Source organism: Colias eurytheme, chromosome 16 (genome assembly GCF_061535395.1).
Source record: "Colias eurytheme isolate Ceu_HAF_F1 chromosome 16, ilColEury1 Martin Lab GWU primary, whole genome shotgun sequence".
Taxonomy (NCBI): domain Eukaryota; kingdom Metazoa; phylum Arthropoda; class Insecta; order Lepidoptera; family Pieridae; genus Colias; species Colias eurytheme.
In genome coordinates, this window is record NC_142995.1 from 8,072,931 (window position 1) to 8,094,408 (window position 21,478).

The following is a 21,478-nucleotide window of genomic DNA, read 5'->3' on the forward strand; positions in this document are numbered from 1 at the left end:
TGACTTGACGGTGACTGATGTGTGTGAGTGCACCCTTATAGTGCTTTTATATATTTAGGTTAATAATCTGCAGTGAATCTGCATATTATTATTATAAAAAATAGTTTTTTAATCTATGTCCGTAAAGTGACAAATGACATTTGTGCGTCATCTTGTTATCTGCGGCAAACAACGGCTTGGCGGTCGCGTTACTTGTTAATTATTTATCTTTTTTGTACCGTTACCGGCAAAAGTATTTGTAAAAGTTCCAAACTGATATGAAACAGAAGATGATGAATTTCCTATTTTATTAAAATCAAAGGCTTACATTCCAAGGATTCCTCGAACAGTATTTGAACCATTGCAATATACCAATAAAAGCAAACCACAATGTCGGGGTAAGTTAAATATAAAATTTATAGCATACCCTCGTTACTTGTTTCTACATTTGCTTTAAATTTAAATGATAAACTGAATTACCTTTAAATCTAGTATATCTACGACAAAAGTTTAATTAAAAATATTCATGTTTATAGGATCGCATTTGTGTTTATTTTTATTTGTAGTCATTTGTATCTGTTGTATATTGCGTAGTTTTGACTTTACTTACTTATTAATTATTATATCCTAATCTTTTAATTAAAAAATTACTTATACATGAATATGCCCATTTTCTAAATCTTTACTTTAGTATTAACAATATTCCAACAGCAGAACATTTCAAATAATATAAATTTAATATATTGTAATACAACCATTCATGTGGCATCTTATTTTAAAAATAAATTTAAGTATCATGTTGAAAGCCTTGCCACTTAATAGCCTTTGAATATTGGGATTTATATTGTATTCACTGCCCCAGTAGACGTTGTTCTGCTCTTTTGCTCCCTTTTCGTGTTTTCTTTCCATAAGAACCTTCTTTTTACCTCAACAAAGACAACAAAAATAGCCCAATTGGTTGAGCCATTCTTGAGTGCTTTGCAACACATTTGGTGATTCATTATTATTATAGATATTATCACATGAACTTTAAAAAACAGAATTTTGTTCCCAAGACAAATCTACTGGATGGAGAAAAGTTTATACCTTTTATATATATAAAATCAAGCGGCTTATACTGGCTTAACCTCAGATTAAATGTGAAATAAAATAAGTTAACATAGCCTATGTGACTCAGGAAAAATGTTTTTTAGTAGAAGTAGTGAGTTTTGTGTGAAAACATTACTAGACACAAAGCATAGGAAACACATGCGTGTCTTTATTATAATATCATTTAACTTCTGCTTAGATAGCAGATGATTAGTTTTTATTCCATTTAACTCTAATGTATATATTACAGGAAAGCATATACAATGAAGGAAATGAAGACCATAGTAGATTATCTGGTCAAACATAAAGTCTACAGTGAAGTAAGAGGACGAAAAATGTGGATGGACTTTGCCAATGATAAGGTAAATGTTTTCACTTGCATCTAATTTTATATTTTCTTTCAAACAAAGATTTATTTATTTTATTTCATTTGATATTTAGTGTTTTATATCATTAAAATGCTATAAAAAAAATTAAGATGATATAAAAATAATAAGTTTTTAAAGAACAAAAAAGGGGGGTACTTTTTCTATGTTTCAAAATTGATAATGATTTTATTATCTTTTTATCTATAACTACTCTTTGATTTTAGATTTTAAATAGGACATGGCAAAGTCTCAAGGAAACATTTCTGAAGCGCATCTTACCTGATATTCATAATCCATATTATAAACTGAACATTACTCAAATTGCTAGTTTTAGACAAGGGTGAGTGTATTTTTCCATGAATTAATTTGTATTGTTTATGATTGGTTTTTAATTATTTTTGATACATTCATAGATGTGATGTGGAATCCAAACTGAACAATAAGCTTGATGTTGAACCGGTGGATAAAGACATCAACAATGGTCAGTATCCAACCAATATACAAATATATTATATAAAGCATGTTCTTTTCTTAGATAGACTAATTCAAATAACTTTTTTGTTTAGAAAATGGTCAGCCTATAGTGAATGAAGAAGAAATGAATGAAGATGATAAAGAAAAAGGAGAAGCAGCAGGTGAGGCTTCCAAAAATCCAAAATCAGTAGCGGATAGAACATCCACAGACACTCTTGTATTAGAGAATTGCTATGAAACTGCTGAGGACATACAAAAAGAACTTGAACATGACCAAGAACTGGACCAAGACCAAGAACCTGACCAAGACCAAAATAAAGAAGAAGGACCAACATCAACACGTAAAAAAGAAACATCAGACTTAATTCAAGAGGTTATTAATGATTTTGATTCAGATAACGACAATGTTGATGAACTGAAACAAACCAAAAAGGTAGATAACACTAATTTGAATGGTGCAGACAATGAAAATAATTGTACAATAGAAATTTCAGATTCAGAAGATAAAGACAACAATTTAAAAATTGATGAAGATGCTGGTAATGAAAGTCCAGCTTCGTTAAAAATTGTCGAGGATTTATTGGATAAAAATCCTTTAGATAATGATGTTTCTGAAGAAAATCTTAAAAACACATCTGATTCTATTTTAAGTGGGAACAATAAAGCAAATGATGATAAATCTGGGCAGACTACTAAAGAACAAGTAGTAGAGGAGAAAAGTGGAACTGTACGGATTTCCGCAGAGACCGGGAATAATATCAATACTACAGTTGACACTCAACTGCCAAATAATCCAGAAGGACTTGATAAAAACTCTAGCAACAATAACACAGCTGACAAAGGTAAAGTGCAGAAACTATCACTGAAAAATCATAATAAACAAAACAAAAAGAGGGCGACCTCCCAAGAAGCGCCTAAAGTAAAACCCAAAAAGCTGGAACAGCAAATGTCAGTGTCAGATACAGATGCAATAACAAATACCGAAAAAAATGTAGGTAAAAATATACTATCAAAGAAGAATAGTAATACAGCAGAAAATAACACAGCAATAGAAGAACAAGTTGTGAGTAATGATGCACAAGTTGTGAACCTTAATTCAATTTCCGAAGACACCAAGAGTAAGAATGATACTGGAAGAAATGAAAATAGCTCAAGCAAAGTGGAAATAAGTACAGAAACAGAAAAGACAAGTGGGAGACAAGAGAACTCGTATTCAAAGCAACAGTTACCATACACAATTTACAGTGATTCTGGTAACAGTATTGATCACACAGACACCAGCAAGCAGCAGACAAGGACCAGTAATGTGGAAGAAGCCCAGACATCTAAAACTGAACAAGTGCTACATTCAGACTCAAGTGTTGAAGAAGTGCAACTTAAAAATAAATCGGCGCTACGACTCATACAGAAGAAACAACGAAATAATGCCCTGTCCCATGCACTTGGATTTACTCATGGTAAATAAATGATTCCAAATTAAGAAAATATGTGTTGTCTCTGCCTCTTTGCCTGCTATTGCTTTTTCAACCAATAAAACTGTGGATGAGTAATGTTAATCTAAAATTATGATATAAGAATTAAATTAAATTTTATTTTTGTATAGATATCATCTCTAGTCGAAAAAGGCGTAGAAGTTATACTAATAGAAAACGATCGACCTCGCGACACAAAACACTGTAAGTTTGATTTTTCAATCGAACATTTTAATGTGACACATGATACTATGGTACTTTTTCTTAAAATTTTAAGGTTTTGCACATGCCTTTGTCAACCAATTAGTTCTTCTAATAAATCATTTACCAAGTTGTTAATTTCAAGACATAAGATATTATTGATTTCAAGACATAAATAATAAAAAAAACTGAAGACCCACTTAAAGGCTTTACATACAAATTATTTTGTAGAAACATATCATCAGGCACAAGCGACTACACTTCGGACACTATGTCGGAATTTATTTCACCACCAAGGGGAAGAAAGAATAGAGGCACCAGGAAGTATTTGTAAGTATTGACACATTATATTGCCTTCATAAATTATTGAATAAAATAGTATACCTAAATTTATTTATTTAGGAGTTTCTTTCAAGCGCGGATCCAGGGGGGGGGGTCACGGGGTCATGACCCCCCCCTGGGCTAGGTGATAGGTCCACGACCTAAGTGGACCACTAATTTAATATTAACTTTTTTAAATTATTAACAAATTAATACTGTTCAATATGATGTTTTTATTGAATTTTGAGACATAAAAGTAATATAGAACAATGAAATCAATTACAAACGGTAACGGAAGAGAATGTAACAAAAATTATAGAAAAAGTTTATTAGGGTCGACCTGTGGACAAATAACAGGTTTTTCGATTAAAAAAAAAACTGTAACTGCGGAATAAAGTGTACCTAATGGTAAAGTTGTATGTAATTATTTTTTTTTCTACAACTTTTGCTGTTACACTTTTCACACAAAACCTCAAATATAGAAATATCCCAGTTCGTGGATAAGACATAAAGTAGCAAAATTTTTTTAAATGAACAATAGAAAATACAGTCAAATTACAACAAAAAATCGGTGAAGTGCGCGTCGGACTCGCGCACCGAGGACTCCGAGCAAACATATTTTTTATTATGTTGTATCTTACAATTTTGTTTAAAGGATTTTTTTCTTTATCTGTGCTTGTAAGTGCTTAAGTCGTTGCTTTTAACCAAATTTCAAGACTGTGTTCACGGGAAGTACCTTGTAGGTTTTGATTGATGATTCCCTTGCAGGTAGTTGCGAATTACAGAATATGCGGCTCTAATTGCTTTTTCTTCAGATTGCGTTGACATAGAATTTGATTTAAATAACAGATTTAAGTTATTATAGACCTGAGTTCTGATGTGAATATCAATTAAATACATGTAGACGTTCATGAGTAAAGGGATTGTAAGTTTAAAATTATTAAAAAAAATATTTTTATTTAATTTAAATTAAATAATTAGGGTTTTCGCAGTTATTACTACATCTGTGCTATAGCCTATAACACGATACTTTTTACTCAATTTCAAGACTGTGTTTACGGGACAGGGTGCTCCCTGCAGGTATAGATTCCCTTGCTAATGTCGAAATCCTACGGTCTACAGTCCCTTGATGCTGTGAAAAATTCAAACGTTTTAGCCAACGCAATCAAAAGATGCAGCTGTAATTGCTGAAATTTTTCGACACTCCCTAAGAAATCAAAACCGGTAGTTCCCGAGTACACAGAGTCATGAAATTTAGTACAATCAAACGTCTTATAACGCAGACTAGCTTACCGCCCGCGGCTTCGCCCGCTTTCTCTTAAACCTTATAAATTATATATTCCTCTTGAATCACTCTATTTTTAAAAAAACTGCATCAAAATTCGTTGCGTAGTTTTAAAGTTTAAATCATACATAGGCACAGAGACAACGACTTAGTTTACTAATTGCGAAAAGCATGAATTTTTCCTTAGATAATAATATAACAAAAAATTTTAACTTAGAACCCTGTTACTCATGAACGCTGACATGTATTAACTTGATATTCATACCAAAAACTCAAGTCTATAATACCTTTACGCTATAATAAAATGAAACTTCTATGTCATCGAATCAGAAGATACAGCCGTAAATGCCGAAAAATTTCGCAAATTTCGACATTCGCAAGGGAATCAAAACTCAAAACCTACAGGGTACTTTCCGTAAACTCAGAATCTTGAAATTCGGTACAAAGCAACATCTTATAGTACAGATACAGGAATAATTGCAGAAGATATATATTTTTCAAGTTTGTCTGCCTGTCAAGACCCTTTTTCTCAGGAACGCGTGGAGGTATCAATCTGAAATTCATACCGAATAGTGAATACTCAAATCTACGGTTCCTTATAGCTGTGAAAAAATCAAACTTATAAGCCAACGCAATCAAAAGATACAGCCGTTTATGCCGTAAATTATCGCAAATTTCGACATTATAGCAAGGGAATCAAAATCTATAGGTATTGTACTACGGTACTTCCTGTGAACACAGAGTTCTGAAATTTGGTTAAAAGCAATGTCAGCACAGATGGAGGAAAAATTGCTAAAACATACATTTCATGCTTATGAACATTCGCAAGTGTTGCCAGGAATCAAAACCTACAGGGTACTTCCCGTGAACACAGAATCTTGATATTTAATCTTTATAGGTATAATAGAAACTTACGTCTTATAGCACAGATAAAGGAAAAATCGCAAAAAGCATAAATATAATATTAAAACATATAAAATTGTTTGTACGGAACTCTTGGTTCGCCAATCCGACTCGCACTTGACCATTTTTTTTAATCTACGCATCAATTAAATTACCAAAATATAGCTTTTGAAAATTGACCACGTATATGTGACCCCCCCCCTGGCACTAAAGCTGGATCCGCCCTTGGTTTCTTTATGAATCGGACAGCCATGATCTATTATAAGATAGGACTTTCTTCAATATATTTAATACTAGGTTTCCGCCCGCGGCTTCGCCCGCGCAGTCAAAGAAAAACCCGCATAGTTCCCGTTCCCGTGGGATTTCCGGGATTGCGTCATTTTTCCGGGATAAAAAGTAGCCTATGTCCTTTCTCGGGTATTAAAATATCTCCATACCAAATTTCATGAAAATTGGTTCAGTAGTTTAGGCGTGATTGAGTAACAGACAGACAGACAGAGTTACTTTCGCATTTATAATATTAGTATGGATTTATAAACAATATCATACATATTTTTTTTCGTTCTGAATATGGCCTCTGTATGGCATGGAATGATTATAAAATTCCTTGTCAAGTATAAGTAAAATCTTATTAGATTTTATTGCAGTGTCTTTTGAAAAGTACCAAAATTCAATTAAAAAAAACTTTTAATAGCTTTTGAAATATGTATTTTTTGTAAAATATTTATTTGTTATGATAATTTCAATATGTATCATATTTATTTGTAGAAAACCAAAAAATGCGCGTGTTCTATCTTTGGAAGAGGAAGGTGGGCTATTTGTAATGCATGGCAAGAAAATCTACCCAGTTGTTAAAGATGGCAAGATTCTTAAGAACTATCTCAATTATACACCTAATGGTATGATTTATTTCTCAGATTCCAGTTTATTTTTCCAATATTTTGTGAAGTGAGAACTTTCAAAGAAGAGTATTTGTGTCTGTATATAATTTCTTATCCTTAATTAGTTTGTTCATTTGCACCATAAATATATTCCAAAAATATAACAGTAAACATTTATATCGTAAATGGTGACTGGCAAAGCTTCAATATGTTTTTACTGGCTTGCAAAATTAAGCTTATAACTTTGTAATGATGTGGCTGTTACATCACACATAAATATAATATCTTCTACATTTAAATGCATGTATTTATATGTACATATAATATTGTTATTTAAAACGTAATATTTCAGATGAATCAGACAAAGAAGAATCATACTGGAAGTTGAAGTATGTTGAGGAAAAGAAAAAATCAGATGAACTTGCCAGGTATGTTTTTTGTGACAATACATATATGTAATTAACTAGCTGTGCCCCGCGGTTTCACCCGCGTGGCTCCGCTCCTGTTGGTCTTAGCGTGATGTTATATAGCCTTCCTCCATAAGTGGGCTATCTAACTCCGAAAGAATTTTACAAATCGGACCAGTAGTTCCTGAAATTAGCGCGTTCAAACATACAAACTCTTCAGCTTTATAATATTAGTATAGATATAAGCATACATAAAATTATCTTTTTTTGTAATTTTATATAATGTACATATGCTTTCAGATTATTAAAACAGGCTACAGATTCTAATAAGAATTCAATAGAAAATAGCAATGCTGTGCAGCAAATGGAATTGTAAGTTCATCAAGATTAATCTTAAATGTTACATATATTGTGTTCCTCACTTTAGGTTTTGATTAAAAAAAATAACCTACATATTTTAAAATGTTTTGTTATTTTTCAGAAAAGCTCAACAGACATCCCCAAAAAAGTTTCAACAAGAAGGTAAGATATTATTGTCTTTTGGTGCCATATAGTAGTTTTCTCTGTTTGACACATCCATAATTGTTATAAAAATAATTATTCACAGAGGCTATTGCGTCGACATCAGGGATCAAAGCCCCGGAACATAAACAAGATAATACTGTCAAGATTAAATTATTCAAGAACAATGAGGTAGGTAATGATAATTTGTAACTTATTCTCCTATGGCGCTAAAATCCTGAATTAAAATTATTATAATTGAAGTGAAACTTCTTTATCGGGGTTGGAAAAAAATTTAGTGTAACATTTTTTCGTTACGCGTGACATTTTTCCGTTACGCGCCATCTTTTTCTTATCCCTACCACGCGTGATTCGACGTATTTCTGTTCTGTATAAAGTTGCATATAGTAAATTATTTTTTGACAAATAAGGTCATAAAGAAGTTTCACTTCGTACGTGTGTACACTAGTACACGCACACAATAAATAGACGGTTAAATATTTTCACGTAAAATTGTACGATAATTCCCTATTCTTTTAAATCGCTTTTTTACTTGGGACAGAGAGACATACTGTATTGAAAAAAAAAATCTAATTTTTTGCGAATGATAAATAAATTATCACATCTAGGAGGTACAATTAGAAGGTCACTGGACACACATAAACCCTGTGCTGGAACAAGTGGTGCAGATGTTGAACAAGAACAACAAAGACGAAGATAAAAAGCCAAGTGATCGTCAAAGTGGACAGGCTCAGAGAGTTTCCCCTGAAGCTATAGTGCTAAGTGGAATATCTTCACCGGTTGTAAAGAATGATAATGGTTTGTATGTTAATAATAATAAATACACTTCAACACCAGTAATTCATATAAAAAAAGAAACAGACAATATGTTATAAAGCTAAGAAGGCGGCCTTATCGCTACTAAGCGATTGCTACCAGGCAATCTATGGGTAGGATTTTTAATTAAAAAAAGAAGAAAAGGGTGATAAACAATAGGTAGTGCAGCAATGAAATTGAATAAATAAAGCTTATAAACTATGTTTCTAGTTTTTAAGCTTTATTTGCCGTTCATTTGGCTAGCCTGTTTATTAAGTTGTTTAATTAGTGGCCTAAATGTGAAAAAATTTGAAACAGATATAGTCAATAGTTTTTGCATGAACCATAAAGCTACTTTTGTAGAAGTGTTAAATTCAATTTCAATGTTTTGAGTTTAAATACAATAGGATATTCTACTTCTAGTAAATTAAAGCTATGTTTATTTAGATTCTACGTTTATTATTTTGAATATTTGTGAGTGCTAATAAGTTAATTATTGTCAGGTTATACAGCTCCATGTAAGAAGTCTATGAGTAATTAAAATGTGAATCATCTCAACTGTGATTTTTACTCAGTACAGAGTACGCTTAACATGAGCATTAACTTAAACTGACCATCCGTTCAAAACTTGACATTGGCAGAATCCGTCCTCGCTGGGATCGGGAGTTGCCATTTGGAAAAAAGTAGAAGAAGTTATTTATATTATTTATCCATGCAATATTGTAAATGTTTTTATTTTAGAAACTCTTTCTGTTTCAGGAACGAATAGAGTGAATCAAATAGAGAGTGAGATATTCAAACAAATAGAAGAGTTAGATAAAGCAGAGGCCGGCGAAACTAATACTACTAATGTGAAGCCCACACAGGATGTCGCTAAGAGGTAAAACTAAACGTACATATGAACTAAAAATAAACCATAATAATTAAAAATCTGTTAAAGATGTGAAAATTATTTACCCCATCCCAAACTTGTATTTTTCAATGTTGACAAATTTTTAAAGAAAAATCGATCACAAGGCGGGATTCGAACAACCCGTATTTTTCGCCTGCGAAAACACAAACTTGTCGTTTATAAATGCTATAAATAAATAATAAATTAATAAATATTATAGGACATTATTACACAAATCGACCTAGTCTCACAGTAAGCTCAATTAAGGCTTGTGTTGTGGGTACTAGGCGACGATAAATATAATATTTAATAAATACATATATAGATAATGACACTCAGACCCAAGAACAAATAATTGAGTTCATCACACAAATATTTGCCCTGACCAGGAATCGAACCCGGGACCGTCGGCTCAGTAGGCAGTTACTTTACCACTGCGCCAACCGCGTCGTCTATAAAAACGACAAGTTTATGTCTTGTTGCATTTTTTTTTAGACAAAATCACACGTCGTAAAAACTTTTTCCAAATCCAATTACATACATATATACATAGTTACAGACTGTTGCAATTGGTTGATTGGTTTAAAGGTTTTTTTTTTACTAAGTTCTAGTAATGTTTCAACCCTAAAAATAATAAATAAATGTATGTATTGTTGCAGACGAGGTGGTAGACCGAGAAAAAATCCAGCACCAGAAGAAAAAACAACAGAAACCCCGAAAAAAGCAAAACTTTCTATCGAAACTGAGAAAAAGACTGACAGTAAGCCAGAGATCGGAGTCACCACACGGCGCAGCAATAGGACACCTAAAAAAGTGCTCAATGGTAAGATTTAGTTTCATTAAGTTTCTCATCACATGTTCATATTGTATTAATTTCCTATATCGTAACTTACTTCCTCTTGAATAACTATGTATTGAAAAAAACAGCATCAAAATCTGTTCTGTAGTTATAAAGATCTAAGCATACATACAGACGCAGAAAGCGACTTTGCTTTATACTATGTAGTGAAGATGTTGTCAAATAGACTTTTCCCTTCACAGAAAACACACAAAAGAACATAGTGAACAACCGAAAAACGTCGCCTCGCAAAGCAAAAGACGCGAATCGTAATGTCGAACCAGACGATGACGTCAAATATAAGTTTCCGTCTCCGAACAGGCCGAGAGGCAGGAATGCGAGGAAACCTCGCAACAGTTAGTAAGTAACACTTAAGTCGCTACACTCAAAAGGTACTCAATTTTGAGAGCAACTCAAATAGTTAAAGTAAAGATTTGTTTAGTTTGGAAAGTGATGATATAGTACTTTATCAAAATGATTGTCAGCCTATTTTAAACTGACTTCGAAACAGGAGAATGTTCTTAATTCGACTGTCTTTTTTTTCTCTTTTTTGTGATTTTTATGACTTTTTTCCTGCATTCCTGTTAATCCCATTCAAATTTTGTCAAGCTCTAACAGTTTGAAGGTGGTTTAGGTTTTTATTAAAGTAAAATTATTTATCGTTCCCCATGGGCGTAGCCCGTAAAGTAATAAGATGTAAATAATTCATACATTGCGTTGAGCAAAACAATCAAATTATATTTCATTTGTATATTATACTAGCAGTCCGCCCCGGCTTCGCCCGTGGTACATATTTACGTTTTCTCTACGTAAGAACCATCCTCGTACTTCAAGGAATATAATAAAAAAAGAATTAACGAAATCGGTTCAGCCGTTCTCAAGTTATGCGCTTACCAACACATTTTGGGATTCATTTTTATATTATAGATAGATAACGAATTCCTGCCATAGAGGTACATATTTTGTTATTGGAATTTGGAGAAATGCATTTATATGAAATTATGTAATAAAATATGAACTTTTTTTTTCATGTAGTATTTCCAACATAACATCAATCTTTAATGAAAGTAATATTCAAACAAAATGGCTTTAATTTTACAATGTTTTTGACAACTTTTATGATCATGATTCTCATTACAACATTAGGCTTACACTGATTATTTTTACCAAAGATTTTACTAAAATAAAATATTTTAGAGGTCATTGACAATGATATTTATCAACTATAACATTTAACAAAATTAGCAGTTACTTAAAATTGAGTACTCTTTGAGTGTATCGCTATATATCAGTCAATGGTTGTAAAAATAGAGTTTATCAAGAAAATTCGTAATAAGTCGTTGTGACACTAATATAAAAGGTGATTTTTGTAAGTGTGTTTTTAAAATTCCGTAGACAAAGTTAATTTATCTGGCAATTCTTTTACACCAATATTTTTTTTTACTTCTTTTATATTTAATAAATTAGATCCACTACAAATAATTTGTTATCTATGTAATTATTCAAAAAAAAAAACTACACATAAACACACTATTTATTCCTTGACAGTCTATTACAGATTGAATTTAATTTGCATTTTAGTTTTTTAACAGATTATTCCCAATAGTATTTAGTTTATATATTATATTTATAAGAAGCTAATGCAATAAAGGTTAAGACTTGGTTTATATGCCTATTAAATTTATATAAGTACTTACATATAATATTTCAAAAAACATACAATAATTCATAGTCATGTATCGATAGCTATGAGCGGTTGCCAATCGCAAAAGTCTATTTATTATTTAACTGTAAATTTCAGGATAAATTAGCTGAATGTTTATTAATAAGATTTTATTGTTTCTAAGACTTCCAAATTTTTTCGGCACTTTATGTAAATACGTTTTATATTTGTAAATAAAGGTCACTAATTGATTTTAAATCGTAACAATTCGCTATTTTTTAGTATAAATTTAAAACCAAAATTGTAAAAATAAGCTATTTAAGATGAAATCCACATTTTCTTTTATACTAGTCAATATTGACCTTTTCGATAAGTTGTAGTATCTAAATTTACTTTCTTTCTTGATTCCATGAAATCCCTTTGTACAAAAATTAAAAGTACAATTTTTATAAAATATTGACGAGAATTGTGTATCTTTGTAAGACTTTACCACAATTATATTAAATCAAGTTTTTTAAAAATCTTCTTATGTATAAAATGAAATAATTTACCTTAAATTGTCAAGTTTATATAAGCAGTAGTTAAAGGAGTAAATGTTTTATTTGTAAGCAATCATTCTGTATATGGGAGCAGGTGATTTTAAATAAAATTTAAAAAGTATACTTGTGTTTCTATCATAATTCCTAAAATTCATAGTAGTTTTAAGATTATTTTGAACCAAAAAGTTACATACTATATTAATATTATATTTAGCAATAGATATCATAAGCGCTTTAATCACATATTTTAGATTTATAAACCTGCTTCCATTTGCATGTGGCTCTCCTCATATCACACTTTAGCTTCTGCTTTCTTGCACTGCTTGCTAACGCATGTTTTTTTACAGCGCCATAGAAACCGCAAGAAATTACAATTCCCCCGGCCGTGCTTTGCTTTATTCTGAAGATACCTCTCAAGGCTACGTAGATTCAGACTGTAGTCCCGTTATGTGTTTTAGAAAGAAACGGAGATGTAGTATTAGCGACCGTAAACAGATTAGTCGCATTCGTAAAAAATCTATCTCTTGTTTACATGACGATATGACCAGTGAATCGAGCAATTCCTACTTAACTGCTCCCTTAAAATCGAAAACGTTCACAAATTCAAGCGTCAGTAGTCACATATATAGGTCAGAATCCTATCAGTTGCTTGTGCCTCAAAAGACAAACTCATCGAAACCCTTAGAAAGAATTGACGAATGCAGTCAAAATATAAGCAATAATGATATTTGGGAATCGAATGCAAATGTAAAAAACATAAATAACAATGACCAGACTTTTAAAAATTTGAATGAATATATAGCAAATGAATCTAGCAGCATGTCACTACCTACTTCGCCAGTTCTATCGATTGTTGAAAATATATCGGTCAATAAAAGTTTGCTCAGTAGCATCGACGAACATTCGTTAAATGTCGCAGATAATGAAAAAATAACCCTCAATGAATTAATGTCACCTGTGGTCGACGTATCTATGCCTCTGATGGAACGTAACTATACGGTCGAGAAAATGGAGAAAGATGGTTCTAAATACCATTATACTATAAATCCTAAAAACCCAATGGTGACTGATTCTTTTCTTAACAAAGTCTGTACAGTTAAAATTCAAGATATAACCTTGTCAGATTCCATAAGTACAAAGCTTCGAAATATGTTAATAGAGAGCGCAAAAAAATCAGGTAAACAAACTAAAGCAGGCAATGAACATGATGTAGTTACAACTGTGGCTAACGATGCTGAACCCACGGAAATAGCAAAAAGAAGGAAAACTAGGAAAATATCATCTACTCCTCGTAAGAGGAAAGCTATTCCTAAAGCAAAAGCTTCTAACTGTGAACCGTTTGTTGAAGAAGAACACACAGAACAATGCGCTCAATTTGGCAGGAATTCCTGTCCCCCACTAATTAATATTTCTCAAAACATTGAAAATAAACAAGCTGAGCCAGTAGAAAACACTCTAAACACTGTTAACGCTAAAACTAAAAAAGAGAGGAAAAAGAAAGATGTTATAAAAGTTAAAATTACTAGACCTTCAAGAAAGACAGATATTGCATGCGAGGAATATCCCGAAAATAATGAAATCATACCGAATAAAAACACCACGAATGATGTAGAGTCTGGTATTTTTCTAGGTATTAATGACAGTGTGGATCTGATTCATAATCATTCAGAAACTTGTCTCCAGGCTCACGATTGTATTATGAATAATAGTGTGGAAATTGTTCCAAACTCTGAATCGATTATATCCATTGATTCGAACAGCATTCAATCTGAGAGAGAGCATAGTAGGACTAAAGTAAATGGTGAAATGGCTTTGGAGTTGTTGGGATCTAATGCTCAGGATGGTTCCGATTTATTTAAAGGTAAATATTTTTCTTCTAATGCATCATTTAGCACATAAAAATAATAACAGTTAAGTATATCTGCCTTATTGCCGTTATCTTGGTTTGGAATCCCGAAGTAAGTTAGTAACATTAAAAAGGAGTAAAAGCAGCCAGGAAGCTTAATTTATAAAGTTTTTTTGTATACTTGTGAGACGATGAGCTATCTCCATTTAAGTTAGTTGAACTGTTTAACATCGTTCACAATATCCTTAAAAAATTAATATGTTCTAAAAATAAGTATATTTCCTTTTGCAGATGTAGATACTTGTAAATCGAGCAAAGCCGAAAAAGACAACATAACAGGGAGCATTCTAAATACGCCCCACGCCAGTACAACACCCAATAGTCTCATAACTGAAGACCTCTCCGGTGGCAACCCTAGTCCAAGCCAATGGCATTTTGTTTCCGACGAAGAAACAACAAATTATCCAGATTTTGAGCCTGAAACGGAAGATGTAGGTTATGGTGCTAATTTAAATCACATATTCCCAATTACGTGTGCTGTCCCCAATTTGTCTACGATAACAGAAATGTCAAAGGATCCTGATGAGAACACTAATTCTAAGAAAATTGATTTTGATGATAACGCTTAAAATGAAAGTCGCAAAGTCTTTTTTCTAACCATTGAAATGTATTACTTAAGATATTTTTTATTTGTATTACTTTGACTGCGCTGCGCGCAATAGAACGTAGCGTATATATGTTAATTAATATATGTATACTTTTATGAAAATAAATAAAACAAATGGAAATGAATAAATTATTGATAATATTGAAATGTGTTTTCTTTAACCCAAATTCGATACCAACTAAAATAATATACATTTTGAGCATGTTTCACAGTAGGTAGTAGGTACATATATCCATCCCCCCAACGGTCCAGGCCTTGTCGTGGCGGAGGGGCTCAGTAGCTCGGAGTTATGGCCCTCTGAGTGAAGCGAAATTGGACCAGCGAGGGGCTGAACGGCTGGTTTAGAGTCGGGGAGACTCAACCGGCCCGACGGCCAGGGCTAGGTGTGGCCCAGCGGCCGCTGTGTGCGGCGTGGGATGGCGGCCAGAGGTCGTGGCTTGGCGGACCCCGTGTCCACTAGGCAAGGGTGGCGCTGAACGGCAGTTGGGAAGCCTCGACTGACCCGACGGCAGAGGTCCTATTTGTGGGCCAGAGAGGAGCCGGCTTTTATGCGGCGGTGGATGGCGGCCAGAGGTCGCGGCGCGGCGGACTAGCTGGTTTAGCAAGCCACGCCGTGCAGCGGAGGGCGGGATCCCGACGCGTCATTGTGATGACGCGCGGAGACTCCTGCAGAGTGTGGGGCGGCGGCCGCTGTAATACGACCGTCTGCCAACTCGTAATCCGGTCCGTGGGGCCGGACCGAGGGCCGCCACCTCTGGTGAGGTGGGGGCTGCGAGGTAATCTCTATAAAAGTGCGCCGGAGGGTCTCCCGACGTGTATTTCACACATCGGAGGACCTTCCGGCGTGCACCCTCCGGCCGGACGGTGATGGGGTCGGGGGTTCGGGGGAACGCGGATGATGGAGCGGGGAAAGATCCATTGTCTGCGCGTTGGTGGCGTAAGCCTTCGTTCCAGCAGCCGCCAACGAGGGGGGTTCTAGTGGTGGGCCTGGAAACGGGCATCTGCTGGGCGGGACACGCGGTAGAGTCGTAACCGTTCCCGCAGTTCCGTCCAAAGCAGCGCGATGGAACAGAGTGGGGTTTTAGTCGGTAGAAATCCGACATAACCACGGCTCCCTCCCCGGGAGCCGGGGGTATCTAAGAAGATTTCCCCACTATAAAAAAAAAAAAAAAAAAAAAAAAAGGTACATATATCCATAAAAATATTTTATTTTTTCAACTTCACAATCTGGCCTTAATTTATTTGTCAACAATGTCACTATACACTTTTAGCTGAAGTAATTTGAAATTTTTTGTAATTTATTCAAAATTATTCGTGAAAATAAGCATATATATAATATACTTGTAACCACTACAATAAACATATACTAAACCAAAGCAAGGCAAAGCTAGTAATAAATATGACGGACGCATATTATGCTGATGCTATGAAAAAAACTAAAAGGAGAGAAAGGGTCTGGTACCAAGAGCACTTGATGCCAGCACTGCTTGCTGCTAAAGAAAAGCGGGTTCGAGAGATTGACGCCTCCATCGCAATGACTAAAGAATTATTGGATGTGAGTCATCAAATTAAGATTTTAAGAAAGTTATCATTTATAAAATAAATTAACATCTGTATTTTATGGGACAGACTTTCTCCCTTATCCAGTAACCTTGACAGAAATGAGAGTGTAGAGTAGAAAAAGAAAAATTAAGATTTCTTTAACTACCTAAGTAGGTACTTCTAATAATTGTCTCTCACTATGATTACGATGAAAAAATAACAATATAATTTATCTCTTGATGGAACTTCCCTAGTTGAAGTGAAAACTTCTTTAGCGGCGTTGAGTATAAAATCTTAAGCTCGCGTCAGGACACGTGACCTGATCGAAAAAGCGTAAGACGGATGGTTATCAAACATGCTCAAAGTTAATAATCAAGTTTTCACTTCTGCCGGCACTCCCGGAGTGCAACCCGTCTTTTCCACTGATTTACTTCATATACTTAGGAAAATAATTACGCTTAGACTGCACTCCTCCTATTCATATTTCTTTAAACATGATATTATAGATTTATAATGAACCTGTCGTCAAACCCAAACCAGTCACTCCACATAGCGTGGTTCCAAGTGACGACATAAATCTGATGAAGCCAATAGAGCCTGAAGTGTTAGACTTGTTGTATGGCAGCACGGAAAAGGGGGCCGCAGAAAGATATCTGCATGCTAGGTATAAGAAAGCCCCAGAAGATAAGTTAGTACCATTTATAATTCTATACATTCTAGCACAGAATAATAATAATATATGTACTACATACACAAATTCTAGTATTAGTACATATAATTTTCCAAATATGGAAATTATGAATATTCTTGAATTTTAGGGACCGAGTCCGCGTTTATAGTACGCAGCGTAGGTAAATAGGTACGTTTGCTACCGTAGTCGTGACTACTAAATGCTACTAATCGAACTGAAAAACTTCTACGTGTTATCGGGCTAGTTTCACTTATAGTTTAATGTGTCTCTTTTATGTTTTTGGTCCTAGACTAACAAATATTTATTCAGAATAAATATCAAATGACAACATAAATGAAAGAGTAATTTATTCCGACGGTTCAAGGTTCTATTTCCGTCTTGCAACCAGCTTTGACTACGGCTGGCAACAGAAGCATAGCAGAATGCGCGCACGTGACGTGAACCACGGCCGCTGTGCGATCTTACGTGATACTTTCTACCGCAAGAACAACTTGGCTCCGGATCCGCGGCACTACTCGCAGCCCGCTGGTGGGGAGACGTCTATATGCAGCGAATATTCGTGTAACTTTAACTAGCTGTGGCTCTTTGGAATATAGCAGTACTTATTAATGTTGTAGCTAAAATACATACGTCCAATATGAAGATGAGTGTGATCGTGTAAATGTGATTTATTTATTGTACTCTGCATATTTAGTCCATTGAATGAGTCCCTCCAAGGGGGGTCTAGAGTGCGTGAGTTAGTAACGTAAGATGTTTCTTCGGAAACATGTCAAGAGTCCCTAGGTAATAAACATACTAAAACCCCGGGCCACTAGGAGGAGCCCCGGAGTGGGGGGAGGGGGGAAATGGGTCCATTTTTTCATTTTTCGCTTAAATCTCAAAAACGGTACATGTTAGAGAAAAACTTTCAAGGAAAAGTTGAAAGGCCATAAAATTATCTACAAGTTGTAACTGAATCATTTTTTCCTATATCCTACCGTTTCTGAGTTATACGCAGTAAAACATGATTTTGGCTCAAACAATTTCCACATCAATCGATCAAAAAATATTTCTTTCTTCCAAAAAACTCAAATGTGCAACTTGTGACCAGTACTGATAGATTGCTCTTAATTAGGTCTATAATTGGTAAAATAAACACATTCCTCCATGGAAGCCTTTAGGAGGAATCGATTGTCAAAATATTATATTAGGGCAGTTTGAGTTACTGAACTTGATCTTTTTATTTTTTTCTTCCAAAAAACTCAAAAGTGCAACTTGTGACCGGTACAGATAGATTGCTCATAATTAGGTCTATCATTGCTAAAAATACTAGATTCCACCACGGAGGCGTTTACGGGGAATTGAATTTTATTAGGGTAGTTACGATACATGAACTTTTTATTTTTTTTCTTCCAAAAAGCTCAAAAGTGCAACTTGTGACCGGTACAGATAGATTGCTCATAATTAGGTCTATCATTGATAAAAATACCAGATTCCACCATGGAGGCGTTTACGGGGAATTGAATTTTATTAGGGTAGTTAGTTAAAAAGTTCATGTATCGTAACTACCCTAATAAAATTCAATACCTCCTAAACGCCTCCATGGTGGAATCTGGTTTTTTTATCAATGATAGACCTTATTATGAGCAATCTATCGGTACCGGTCACAAGTTGCACTTTTGAGTTTTTTTGGAAGAAAAAAAATAAAAAGTTCAAGTATCGTATCAACCCTAATAAAATTCAATTCCCCGTAAACGCCTCCGTGGTGGAATCTAGTATTTTTATCAATGATAGACCTTATTATGAGCAATCTATCTGTACCGGTCACAAGTTGCACTTTTGAGCTTTTTGGAAGAAAAAAATAAAAAGATCAAGTTCAGTAACTCAAACTACCCTAATATAGTATTTTGACAATCGATTCCTCCTAAAGGCTTCCATGGAGGAATGTGATTATTTTACCAATTATAGACCTAATTAAGAGCAATCTAACAGTACCGGTCACAAGTTGCACTTTTGAGTTTTTTGGAAGAAAAAAATAAAAAGATCAAGTTCAGTAACTCAAACTACCCTAATATAGTATTTTGACAATCGATTCCTCCTAAAGGCTTCCATGGAGGAATGTGTTTATTTTACCAATTATAGACCTAATTAAGAGCAATCTATCAGTATCGGTCACAAGTTGCACTTTTGAGTTTTTTTGGAGAAAAAAAATAAAAAGTTCAAGTATCGTAACTACCCTAATAAAATTCAATTCCCCGTAAACGCCTCCGTGGTGGAATCTGGTATTTTTATCAATGATAGACCCAATTATGAGCAATCTATCTGTACCGGTCACAAGTTGCACTTTTGAGTTTTTTGGAAGAAAAAAATAAAAAGATCAAGTTCAGTAACTCAAACTACCCTAATATAGTATTTTGACAATCGATTCCTCCTAAAGGCTTCCATGGAGGAATGTGTTTATTTTACCAATTATAGACCTAATTAAGAGCAATCTATCAGTATCGGTCACAAGTTGCACTTTTGAGTTTTTTTGGAGAAAAAAAATAAAAAGTTCAAGTATCGTAACTACCCTAATAAAATTCAATTCCCCGTAAACGCCTCCGTGGTGGAATCTGGTATTTTTATCAATGATAGACCCAATTATGAGCAATCTATCTGTACCGGTCACAAGTTGCACTTTTGAGTTTTTTGGAAGAAAAAAATAAAAAGATCAAGTTCAGTAACTCAAACTACCATAATATAATATTTTGACAATGGATTCCTCCTAAAGGCTTCCATGGAGGAATGTGTTTATTTTACCAATTATAGACCTAATTAAGAGCAATCTATCAGTACCGGTCACAAGTTGCACATTTGAGTTTTTTGGAAGAAAGAAATATTTTTTGATCGATTGATGTGGAAATTGTTTGAGCCAAAATCATGTTTTACTGCGTATAACTCAGAAACGGTAGGATATATGAAAAAATGATTCAGGTACAACTTGTAGATAATTTTATGGCCTTTCAACTTTTCCTTGAAAGTTTTTCTCTAACATGTACCGTTTTTGAGATTTAAGCGAAAAATGAAAAAATGGACCCATTTCCCCCCTCCCCCCACTCCGGGGCTCCTCCTAGTGGCCCGGGGTTTTAGTATGTTTATTACCTAGAGACTCTTGACATGTTTCCGAAGAAACATCTTACGTTACTAACTCACGCACTCTAGAACTTTTTATTCAATGGACTAATTATGAGCAACTGTTTTTATAAATTATCATTAACATGTCGACTTTCTGAAGACTGTACTGTAAGATATTTCAGAAGATTGAAATGCAGTGTTCTTTGAGCTGACATAAGTTCCAAGTAGGAGTGTAAATAAAAAACATTTTATAGCAAAAAACATATATTTTATTATTTACAATAATTCAACTTTTATTTACATATTAACAACAGCAAATGTACCTATTGCGTAAGGCCACATCACACTGTTTGGGAATAATCGAATAAAATGTATACAAATTACAAGTGCTTAATTTACAACGTCTCGCGAGACGGTATGATATCGCACGTTTTAATGGACAGATCCATGAATATGGAAGAAACTAACAGTCTAAGATACAAAAATATAACCGCGGAAATAATTAACAGCTATTGTGACGTACCTATATAATATACAGTAAGCGAATCCGTCCATCAAAACACCAATGAGTGATTACAACTAACAATAATCAACCTGACGAGTCGCCAACAACATTCGCACTAACAAATAAATATGAGACATCTTTGTTCTTTTATTTTGCATCGATAAATTATTTACAAATAAGTCAGTCCTTTTGGAGAAATCGTCTGTTTGCACGCAAACCAGCATTGTGCTGCAGTGCGTCTCAAGCGCCGCATCGACCTCTAAACAATACAATACTAAGGGATATGGTATTACATCTATTTTTACAAAAACTCTTATTTCGGCTATTCCATCCTATGATATCAGTATTATCATTCAAAGTGGACAATTTGTAAGAAATTATAAAAATCTCTTATGCATAACTACCAATTTTAAAGACGGCTTGAGTGCTTTGTATGAATTGTCATTATTTTTGAAGTGAAACTTCTTTAGGCGCGTTGAGAGTAAAATTTCAAGATCACGTCATG

The 21,478-nt window shown here is 34.0% G+C and overlaps 2 protein-coding genes across 2 annotated transcripts; both read left to right on the plus strand.

Moving 5' to 3' along the window:
• The first annotated feature begins 168 nt into the window (after positions 1-168).
• On the plus strand, positions 169-15,224 carry LOC149901946 (uncharacterized). Its single transcript, XM_090111176.1, has 18 exons — positions 169-377; positions 1,319-1,430; positions 1,661-1,776; positions 1,850-1,917; positions 2,003-3,367; positions 3,514-3,586; positions 3,815-3,913; positions 6,861-6,991; positions 7,326-7,401; positions 7,681-7,752; positions 7,862-7,902; positions 7,988-8,073; positions 8,511-8,700; positions 9,457-9,577; positions 10,249-10,412; positions 10,631-10,783; positions 12,958-14,490; positions 14,767-15,224. Exons 1-18 carry the CDS (start codon positions 370-372, stop codon positions 15,102-15,104), a joined length of 4,746 nt encoding a protein of 1,581 aa, XP_089967302.1. The 5' UTR covers positions 169-369; the 3' UTR covers positions 15,105-15,224.
• Positions 15,225-16,541: 1,317 nt separating this feature from the next.
• LOC149901947 (uncharacterized) lies at positions 16,542-17,950 on the plus strand. Its single transcript, XM_090110735.1, has 3 exons — positions 16,542-16,697; positions 17,191-17,372; positions 17,740-17,950. Exons 1-3 carry the CDS (start codon positions 16,542-16,544, stop codon positions 17,948-17,950), a joined length of 549 nt encoding a protein of 182 aa, XP_089966861.1.
• Positions 17,951-21,478: the final 3,528 nt, after the last annotated feature.

Bases quoted from the DNA above. Each gene is read 5' to 3' on its own strand.
- LOC149901946 (XM_090111176.1), top strand. The intron at 3,587-3,814 runs GTAAGTTTGATT...ATTATTTTGTAG, and splicing joins ACCTCGCGACACAAAACACT to AAACATATCATCAGGCACAA. The intron at 8,701-9,456 runs GTTTGTATGTTA...TTTCTGTTTCAG, and splicing joins GGTTGTAAAGAATGATAATG to GAACGAATAGAGTGAATCAA.
- LOC149901947 (XM_090110735.1), top strand. From the start codon at position 16,542: ATGACGGACGCATATTATGCTGATGCTATGAAAAAAACTAAAAGGAGA. The intron at 16,698-17,190 runs GTGAGTCATCAA...ATGATATTATAG, and splicing joins TGACTAAAGAATTATTGGAT to ATTTATAATGAACCTGTCGT. The intron at 17,373-17,739 runs GTTAGTACCATT...CGACGGTTCAAG, and splicing joins AAGAAAGCCCCAGAAGATAA to GTTCTATTTCCGTCTTGCAA.